Source organism: Myotis davidii, unplaced genomic scaffold, assembly GCF_000327345.1.
Source record: "Myotis davidii unplaced genomic scaffold, ASM32734v1 scaffold710, whole genome shotgun sequence".
NCBI lineage: Eukaryota > Metazoa > Chordata > Mammalia > Chiroptera > Vespertilionidae > Myotis > Myotis davidii.
In genome coordinates this window covers 1,289,741-1,299,867 of record NW_006284328.1, presented here as the reverse complement: position 1 = coordinate 1,299,867, position 10,127 = coordinate 1,289,741, and the positions used below count along the sequence as shown (strand labels likewise).

The 10,127-nt window shown below is 56.3% G+C and overlaps 1 protein-coding gene across 5 annotated transcripts in view; it reads right to left on the bottom strand.

The window, feature by feature from the left end:
* Positions 1 to 3,481: 3,481 nt before the first annotated feature.
* SLC45A3 (solute carrier family 45 member 3) overlaps positions 3,482 to 10,127 on the bottom strand; it is a 19,614-nt gene continuing 12,968 nt past the window's right edge. For 4 of the 5 annotated variants that reach the window (XM_015569480.1, XM_015569485.1, XM_015569484.1 and 1 more), the window contains 4 exons: positions 9,219 to 9,611; positions 7,672 to 8,457; positions 6,701 to 6,966; positions 3,482 to 5,209 (listed from right to left, as the gene is read on the bottom strand). In XM_015569480.1, the coding sequence (XP_015424966.1) occupies positions 4,772 to 5,209; positions 6,701 to 6,966; positions 7,672 to 8,457; positions 9,219 to 9,390 (1,662 nt within the window). In that variant the 5' untranslated portion in view covers positions 9,391 to 9,611 and the 3' untranslated portion in view covers positions 3,482 to 4,771. Of the gene's footprint in view, positions 5,210 to 6,700; positions 6,967 to 7,671; positions 8,458 to 9,218; positions 10,096 to 10,127 lie in introns of those variants that run through there. The other variant, XM_006754399.2, reaches the window with a different exon arrangement.

Below are 10,127 nucleotides of genomic sequence, written 5' to 3'. Positions count from 1 at the left end.
ATTTGCATACTACGCTTGTATTATATAGGATATTAGATTCACAGAAAAGCTGTGGAGACAATGCAGGGGCCTCCCAGATCCCCCTCACCTCCTCCACCTGTTAAACTTGTGATGGTAGAACAAGAAGAGCCGGAGGCAGTGCCGCTGGACCAGTGGCGGCATCTTCACAGGCCTGTTTGTCACTGATGGAAGAGGAAGTGCCTCCTGCTACATGCTATTCCCATGTCACTGTAATAAAGTCACTGAGAAAGGCCAGCCAGTGGGGTACCCTCTGTGTCAGGGCACCGCCCCCCCAAGCCTGCTTCTTGCTGGCTCACCCACACCTGGCTCTCTCTGGAGCTGCTTCCCCTGAGAACCTGGATCCCTAAGCTGGCCCAGGGCTGCTCCCAGCAGCCTCCTCGCAGCCCATCTGAGCTGCAGTGAGGGAGGGTGTCTGTCGTTGCCACAGCCCCAGGGCTAACACGGGGCCAGCATACAGGAAGGTAGAACGATACTATATACCATCTGATGAAAAGGAAGGAGCATTAATGGGCCTGTAAATTGCTAGCTTATTGGGCGGGGGAGCAACTCAGAACCATAAAGTCACGGCATTCGAGAGCTGTGTCTATGTCTATTAACCCCTCACTGTACCCACAGAATGACATGTCAAAGGTCAAATGCTAGCAAGAGGCAGCTGGGTCAAGTGACAAGCTGCCTCCTAGTGCATGTGGAGATCTGGTGACAGTGTTGGGTGTCAGGAAGCCCCAGCTCTGAGCAGCCCTCCGGCCAACAGTGGCAGAACTGCCAGGCTGCTGTAACCAAACCTGACCCTGGAAACCAAGGTCTTTTTCCCCAACAGCACAAGAAGTAACCCGAGATCCAAGCTGCCCAGGCGACGTTCCCCACCCCTCCTCTTCCTCCTCCCCCATCCACTGTAACTGGCTCTGCAGGGAGGGCACCCCAGGCCAGAAAGGAAGATCCATGAATGCACAGGGATGGGGCACCGCTCACTGACTCCAGCCCAGCCCCCCTTTCTCCAGCCCAGGACCCTGCGCTCCACCCTACACAACCCTCCCCCTGGGAGCTGGGCAGGATCCAGCATGAGAGGGGTGGAGAGGGCTGTGGGATAGCCTGACCCTTTCTTTCTCCCTCACAAAAAATTCATATTTATTTCCACCCCCTAAACTCTATCAGTATCTTTGGTTCATGTTCTGCATTCCCCACGTACATCCTGCCCGAAACATGTACGTACATTTGATTCAGGCATTGCTGTTCCTTACGGGCGTGAGCCAGATTGCACTTGTCTGGGCCCCACGTGGAGAGGACTCGGTGGACTCAGTGGTGATGTCCTTGAGCTGGCTACTCACCATGTCCTGGCCAGAGCCCTCTTTCTTCCTGCTTCGCTCCTCCTTGCTGTACTTGTTAGCAAGTTGATGTTTCTGTGAGAAACATATTTCAAAACTTGAGGGCTCCCAGCAGAAGGCTCTGATTGCCTGTGAGCTGGTTTATCTGGTCCCGAACATTGAAAACCTGCTAGCAAAGCCCTCTGAGCCCGAGCCTCTTGTTCCCGCAGGGTTTGCAATCTGCTTTTGCGTGCTCTGAAGCAGTTGGCACCGTGGGGATAAGGACCCGTCCAAGGGAGAAAGAATAAACACATTCGCCCAGCCGTGCGTGGCTCAGTGGTTGACCTACGAACCAGGAGGTCATGGTTCGACTCCCAGTCAGGGCACATACCTGGGTTGTGGGCTCGATCCCCAGTAGGGGGCGTGAAGGAGGCAGCTGATCCATGATTCTCATCATTGATGTTTCTATCTCTCTCTCCCTCTCCCTTCCTCTCTGAAATCAATAAAACTATATTTAAAGTAAATAAATGAAAATTGAGGAGATGCCTATGGATTATACGAATTTAAAAGACATGCCCATCAGTTGCAATGTGTGGAACTTATTTTGTTCTAATTTGAACAAAATCTTTACAAAATAATTTGAGATGAAAATGTGAACACTGACTGGATATTTGATTACAATAATGAATTATTATTTTTTTATACTAGTAATGTGGCTATGTAGTTTTTAAAATAAGTCTTTATCTTTTTCTTTTTTTTAAATATATTTTTATTGATTTCAGAGAGGAAGAGCGATAGAAACATCAATGACGAGAGAGAATCATTGATTGGCTGCCTCCTGCCTGCCCCCCACTGGGGATCAAGCCCGCAACCCAGGCATGTGCCCTTGACTGGAATTGAACCCAGGACCCTTCAGTCCACAGGCTGATGCTCTATCCACTGAGCCAAACCAGCCAGGGCAAGTCTTTATCTTTTAAAAATAGATGCTGGCAGTGCGGCTCAGTTGGTTGGGTGTTGTCCTATGCACCAAAAGGTTGCTGGTTTGATCCCCAGCCACGGTGTATACAGGACGCAACCGATCGATATTTCTTGCTCACACTGATGTTTCTCTCTGTACCTCTCTCCAATAAGAAAAAAATAAAAAATAGTCCTATCCCGTTTGGCTCAATGGATAGAGTATCAGCCTGTGGACTGAAGAGTCACAGGTTTGATTCTGGTCAAGGGCACATGCCCAGGTTGCAGGCTTGATCCCCAGGACGGGGCGTGCAGGAGGCAGCCAATCATTGATTCCCTCTCATTGTTGATGTTTCTCTCTCTCTCCCTCTCCCTTCCTCCCTAAAATCAATTTTATATATATATATGTATATATTAAAATAAATAAAGGTCATTGCCAACTTGATAGGCAAAATATTTTAAAAAATAAAAATAAAATTTAAAAAAGCTCTTTGTTAATATGTATATCTCACACACACACCAAAAAAAGGCAGGAGGTAGGTTGCAGGATATGGAACAAAAATGTCAGAACATTAATAACTGTTGAACTTGGACTCATTATATCAGGCTCATTACTCATGTATGCTTGAAATTTCCATAATAAAAAGCTAAATAAAATATAGAACATTTAAAAAATGAATAAAACTGGTTTTTGCTAGTAACTACTTAAAGGACAGGAAGACCCGTCAAGGTGAGGGAGGCGACAAGGCAGAGAAGTTTCTGAACTTGACCTGAGCCTGGCAGGAGGGATGAAGGAGATGAGGAAGGGCAGGTCCGAGGCACAGAGGGGTCAACATCCTCACCTGCACAGCAGGGGAGTTTGTCTTGCTGTAGTTGATAATGGGTGCTTGTTCCATCTCCTTGGACACACTATAAACCCTTTGAGAAGGAAAATGCCCCCACTCCCCTTCACTCCCAACCCCTTCATCTCCCTCACATTCCCAAAGGAACCCCTCAATCCAGGGGCTAGCACAGCCACACCCAATCACCAAAGAACCAGAGTATTGGTCTATGGCTCCACCTGCTGGTGACGCTGGGAACTGAAGCTACCCCCCGCCCGCCCCTCCTCCCGGGACACACAAAAACCCAGCTCCAATGAGAAGGGATCAGAGGATAATTTTTGAGAACTCTGGTCCTTCCCAGCAGCGAAGATAAATACAGGCCAATTAAACATATAAGAAACCTTTAATTTTATCACCATAAACATTATATTCTGATTGCTCACATACAGTATAAAATATTTACTCCGCTAAATAAATAAGACATGACGTTATTGCAAACGGCACTTAAAACCCCCCAGAGATATGCCCTCCTTAACCTAGGCAGGGGGTGCTCCTGAGATTCTGTGCGAGTGTCCCCAAGCACAGATATGCCCTGGGGGCCGAGACGGATACAGGTTCGAGGAGCCACACTGAGTGCTTCTGGTCCCGAAACAGCTCCCAAGAGAGGCTGTGAAGCCAGTGGAGAAAGGTAAGGGGTGGGCAGCGCCTTCATCAGCCCAGTCCGAGAGGAAGCAGAGGGGAGGCGGGCGGGGCAGGCTGGGCCGAGAGAGGAGGGCAGTCCAGGGAGGCTGCTGAGACCTGCAGTCCAACCCTCGGCCTTTACCAGCCTTGGGTGAGAGGAGCTGGGATCAGTTGGGGCGAGCAGAGCTTCCGAGCTCCTGGGTTAGAAAGTTTGGGGGCCAGACCAGCCACTCCAGGAAAAAGAGATGCTGGCAATTCTTGGCCCAGTAACCAGCCATCTCCGGGGGCCCTGTCGTTGAGGATGTCGCCGCCCAGACACAGAGCTGGGAATTGATTCCCCTCTATTTAAATAAATAAGTTAAATATTTAAAGGCCTGTGTCCCTTTGATGGAGACAGACAGGCCAACAAGCCGTATCCTGATGACACAGGGCTGGGGGCATCCGTGGAAAGGCAGTGCTGGGAGGACAGACAGTGTCCCCTTTCCCCTCAGAAATCTGCCCCCCAAGTAACTTCCATACTTTCAAATCCTGTGCGGGAGAGTTTCACACTAGAGCAACACTGGGGGAACCTATAGGATATGGGGGCTTGGAGAGAGGAGACCTGGTGGCTGAGTTTACTCAACTCCCCATGTACCTTCTCTTGGTATGTCTGATCAGGGCGCTAGCTGTTCCCCTGAGCTTGGGTAATCCCGCGAGAATCCTGAATTCCAGTGCACGGTGCTAGTCAAATGCCCCGACCTTCTCTCCCTGTAAGTCCAGACTTAGGCCCATGTGGAGTCAGCCACAGCCCCAGCGATAGGAGAGAGGTGGGAGGGAAGCCCAGTGCCCTATCTGTGCAGCTACGCACCTTACCGCCAGGGGGTGGCAGCAGAGAGCCACACCAGTTGGACAGCAATAGAAACTGGGAAGCCAGCCCCACAGCCCTCTGGAGCCTGGAAGAGGGGGAGCTGGGACCCAGGGAGGCAGGCCCTCGCTCAGTGGGTGGGAAGTGCTCTACACTGAGTATTTGGCCAGGTCACTCTTGTCAAATACGACCCGCGTAGCAAAGTAAATGGCAACCAGACCCAGGCCTGCGGCTGACACCATATAGGCAGTGACAGACTGGCTGAGCTGGACGATGGAGCCCATGAACAGGGACGGGGCCACCTGGGACAACAGGAAGGCACTGTCCAGGATGGCGAGGTCCAGGCAGATGCCCCTGCCTGGAACGACCCTGGTCTCGGGCGGCTCGCCCACCACCACACGCATGGAGACATCGCAGGTGGAGGCCCCGCAGAGCGCAGGCGCAGAGGGGAGCAGGCCGCTGCCTCCAGCACCCACATGTCCATTGGGGAAGGGGGACGTGGCCTTGGGGCCGGGCAGGAAGCTAGTCATCAGGCTGTCTTCAGTGGCACCCCCTCCGGCATCTCCTCGGTACTTGGGAAGAAATACCTGGGGGAACAGAGGAAGGAAAAGGGGACGAGGATGGTGTGTACCCAGGCCTGGGAGTCCCCCGGCGATGAGAACACCAGTCCACAGGCCTTAGTGAAAACCAGGCAGCGGGTCAGAAACCTGAGCTTGGTCTGGGTCGAGTCAGAACCCTCTTCAGGACTGGGAGATGGGCAGGGGGCAGGGACAGGACAAATCTGAAGCTAGAAGTCTAGTTGGCCGCATTAGGTCTGAGATCCGTGGCAGAGCTCACCCCTGACCCCAGGGAGCCCATGACTCACGGAAGTGGGCAAAGACAGGTGCAGGCAATGCACAGGGCCAGCTGTGCCATCAGTGACTGCTGGAAGGGGCCTCCCAAGCTCTCCCCTTCCTGCCTGCTACCCCAGGAAAGACCAGTGAGGCTGGAGCCTGGAGGGGCCCCTGGAGTGAGAAGTGCTCCTCGGTCCACGGGGAGGACCGGCCCCTGTATGTTCCCTGGCACCAGTGCATGTGCCCAAGCCTGGCCTCGGGACATCAGCCCCAAGCCCGCAGCCCGGGCGGCGGAAGAGTGGAGGCTGATGCAGGTTATCAGTGTGCTGACAGGTTCCCCCAACCAGAACCCGGGCCCCTCCCTCCATTCCTTCCCCCCCCCTGCAGCTACCGATTTGGTTAACCAGCCTTCAGTTTGCTGCTTCCCTGCTACCCACTCATGTTCTATAAGGGCAGAGACACGTCTCCTCAAGTTTGGAAGCTCCAAGGACACACCTGCATCTCCTCCCTGGGGACACCCCAGCTTCTTGCCCGTCTGGGCAGAGCTCTGTGCCCAGGACTGCAGCTCAGTGAGGCCAGTGGAGGAGACAAAGTTGACCATGTAGCCTGGTCAGGAGGCTGCCCGCAAAAGGGGGCCCCTGGAAAGGCTAGTGTGAAACCCCCACTTCAAAGTGTCCAGGCAAGTGGGGTCAGGCCGAGGGGGTGGGGGACGGGAACAAAGGAAGAGGAGAAAAAACAGGAAAAGAGAGAATTCCATAGGAAGAGGCAGATAAAGCACGGGAGGGGACAGTGAGGAGCCTTCCCGTCTGGGAGACCAAAGCAGGCCCAGGTCAGTCAGCCCCTCCCAGCCTCTGCCCAACACCAGGCCACCCCCACTCCCATCTGCAGAAGCTGGGCCCCAAGGTCACCTGGCCCAGCCCCCTGCCCCCACAGCATAGCGCAGCCATCGGAGGGCTTCTTGGCACAACTCTTCAGGACTCCCCCAGGGAAGGATTCTGCACTTCCTGCAATCATCCACTCAAGTGCTTTATAATCCTGACACCAGGAAGTCGTTCCCAGAAGCTAATCTATACCCTCCTTCCGCAGCCCACGTCTCTGGCCCAGGGCTGCCTGGCCTTCCTCTCTGATCAAAGACTGCTTTCTCAAACTTCTCTTGCCTGAGCCCAGTTCTGGGCCAGCCAGCCCCACTCCACCCCACCACCTCCCTCCCCCGACAAGGCCCAAGGTAGCATCCGGTGTGAGTACCTGCCTCTCCCGGTGGTAGAGGGAGGCCAGTGTGTAGGGCAGGATCTGCAGGGTGGAGAAGGTGAACCCGGTGAGCGCGGCTGAGGCGGTCACAACAGCCACACTGCGCGACAGGCACGTGGCGCCCGCAGCCACGGGGAAAGCCACCACACTGGCCAGGTAGACTGCCCGCGTGCCGAATCGCTGCACCAGCCGGTCCATGACCAGGGAGAAGAGCAGGGAGGTGGCACACTGCAGGAACAGCCCCAGGCTGCCCATTCGGACTCCTAGACAGAGAGGCAGGAGAGAGGCAGTCAGGCGGGGAGGGGGAGGGGCCCAATACAATCTGGGGGTGCTCAGAGTTAGGAGCCATGGACACCTGCTGCCCAAGACCTGCTAGGTCAGCCCTGCTCCCCAGCACCCTCCTTCCCTACCTGTAACCCCACGAGTCTAGGCCGTCCCACTGACCTCAGGGAATGTGGCCAGAGCTACTGGCTAAGGGCAGCGGAAGCCGCTCGGAGGGTCAATAGGCAGCCCCGGCTAGTGCTCAGCTAGCTAGGAGGACGAGAGGAACACAACGACAGTTCCGCCAGAGGCTCTGAGGTTCCAGGATATCTGGGCCACAGGGTGTTGGCAAGGGAATTTGGACAGTCGGGAGCGGCAGCAGGGGACACCATTGAACAGGCAGACCTGACACGCCAGCCTGGACTCCTCCACTCCCTTTGGACCTTAAATCAGTGCAGCCTTTTCTGTCACTTTGGGACAAGGGCCCTGATCAAACCCCCAGAGCAGCCCCAGGCTCTACTGAGACTGCAGGCTCAGCTGCTCTGTAACCTTGAGGAGCTGCAGGCAGAGGCTGGGCCCGTTTTCCTGATGGGGAAGTCAGGGTGCAGAGGTGCACAGCTACCTGCCCAGGTGCAGGTGGTGGGCATGCCCCTATGCCTGAGCCCCCCAACCCCCCTACTCCGCCCTCCCCCGCCAGGGAGCCTTACCTTCATCGTAGTGTCTCCGGGCTTCAGTGCCTGGCTCAGCCCTGGGCACACCCTGGTACAGCCCCTCGCCCACGAAGTCCGTGTAAAACAGCGTGAAGGTCATGAATGCCATCCAGCTGCACAGCTCGGCCACAAAGAGTCGGCGCAGGGCATGCGGCACGCGGCAGCAGAGCTGGTGCAGCCGGGGAAACAGGGCGCCCAGGTTCCGGAAAGCCAGGCGGGCGCGACACGGGCAGCCGCGGACTGGCCTGGAGGGGATGGACAGCCCTTCTGCTGGCTCGGATGGGTCCAGGGCTGCCTCCTCGACCACAAACAGTGTGGCCGCCACGCACGTGAGGAAGATGAGAGTGAGCAGGCCGAAGAGACACTCTTCCTGGGTGCCCAGGTAGGGGGCCAGGGCGCTGGCGTCCCAGTCGATGGCAGGCAGGAGGTAGCCCAGGCAGCCCCCGAGGCTGATCATGAAAGCATAGACGGAGAAGGCCTGGCGACAGTGGTCGGGGTCCCGGAAGAGGTCAGAGAGCAGGGCCTCCAGTGGAGTGAAGCACACTTGGCCGCAGAAGTCCAGCAGCCCCACGCCCACGATCAGCAGTGCCAGCTCCAGGGGCCTGGGGTCCGGGCACAGCAGCCCCGCCAGCCAGCTGGCCCTCGGGATGAGGAAGAGGCTCAGCAGGACGCCCAGGGACAGGGCCCAGATGAAGGGCCTCCGGCGACCATAGCGCCCACGCCAGTGGTCACTGGCTGAGCCTAGGAGTGGGACCGAGACCAGGCCCAGCACTGGACCGATGCCTGCAAGAGAGGCAGGTAGCATGAGCCAGAGGCTGGGGCAGGGGCAGGGGGACCAACCTCCTTGGGAAGGATGGAAATGGCCGTGATACTCTCACAGGGAAGACCGCTCCTGCCCTGGGCACTGTGCTGAGTACTTCGGGACTCTAATGTACTCCTCACAGCTAGGATCACTAACACCCCATTTTCAGATGGGAAAACTGAGGCATGGAGCGACGGATGAGTAAGACTCGTGTCCAAGGCTAGGGCGAGGAGGGCGGGAGGCAGGGCTTTGGCAGGCGGTCCGACTCCAGAGGCCACCATCCTGGCAGAGCCCCTGCCGCCTGGGAGCTGCACGGGGCTGCCCACTTGCTTTTAGTAGCTTTTGCAGAATTCACCCCACAGATAAGCAGGAGCCCTGGCTGGGAGACCCTGACCCTACTACCCAGAAGCCAGGTGTATAGCTGGCTAGGTCACTAACTTCTGAGAGACCTCCACTATATTCCCGGTGGACTAGACACCCTCCACGGCTTGCAGCAAGCATTAAATGAGATAACAGACAGAAATGAGAAAGGGCCATTTCTACAGTGTCTCCATGAGCCGGTCATGATGCAGGGCCAGGGGCATAGTGATGAACAGGGCATGTGGCCTTTTCTTCTTCTTGGGACCCTCTCAGCCCAGACAGCCCCCTCTCCCGCCAGGTGGCTCTGTGGACAGAGGCACTGTTGCCCTATTCCCAGGTGGCATGTATCTGGAACAGGAGGCAGGAGGAGTTGGCGACTTACCCAGCACCATGGTCATGAACTTCTCTTCGACCCCCACTTCCAGCAGCAGGGGTGGCACATAGGTGATTCCCGCGGCCAGACACACCTCCAGGCCGAAGGTCAGCAGGTTGACCAGCAGGAGCTGGGCTTTCCGATGCCGCAGCAGGCGGCTCACCCACAGCCTCTGGACCATGGCGGGCCAGGTGGGTAGGGCTCTGACCCCGTCACTCGTTCCAGAACCGCCTCGTCCCAGTCCCGCTCCAGGCGCCCAGGCCTCTCCTCCTCACGGCCACAGACTGCCGAGGACGCAGCCAGGAGCCCATTTCCGCCAGCCCTTCATGCAGGTCTGGCTTCTCAGCCCCTGCTCAGTGCCTGCTGCCGCGGGTGCCTCGGTGGGGACATGACACTCAGATCCTAAAAGGGCAGGAACACATCCCCACACTGAGTGCGAGGTCCTGGGAACCGGGGGTCCAGGATTTGCTCCGATGGCCCTGAATCCTGGTCGCTCCCAGGCTGGTGCTGGGCCCTGCCACCTAGGTGCCACCCCCCGGCTGCCCAATCAGGAAGTGCATGTTAATATTAGCCTAAGGCTGACATAATGAATAAGGTAAATATGATTTTTAAACCTCAGCACACTCCAGAGCCAAACAGATATCGGTTATTCTCTGTCTTGGATACCCTTGCAATTGCCCTCGCCTGCTGGTATGGAAAAAAAAAACCAAACCAACTGAATTCCCGGATCCCCAGGCCCTGTTATCGAGGTGCCCCTGGAAACCCCCACCAGGCAGGGCTGATTTGCTTCTCTCTCATCTCCCAAAGCTGGGCCCTTCCAGCCCCCTTTGTTAAGAGCAGCACCTCCTATTCTGCACTGCCTGGCCCCGAGCCATGTTGCACCAGAACTCCCACCCCCCACGGCCAGGACGAGGGCGG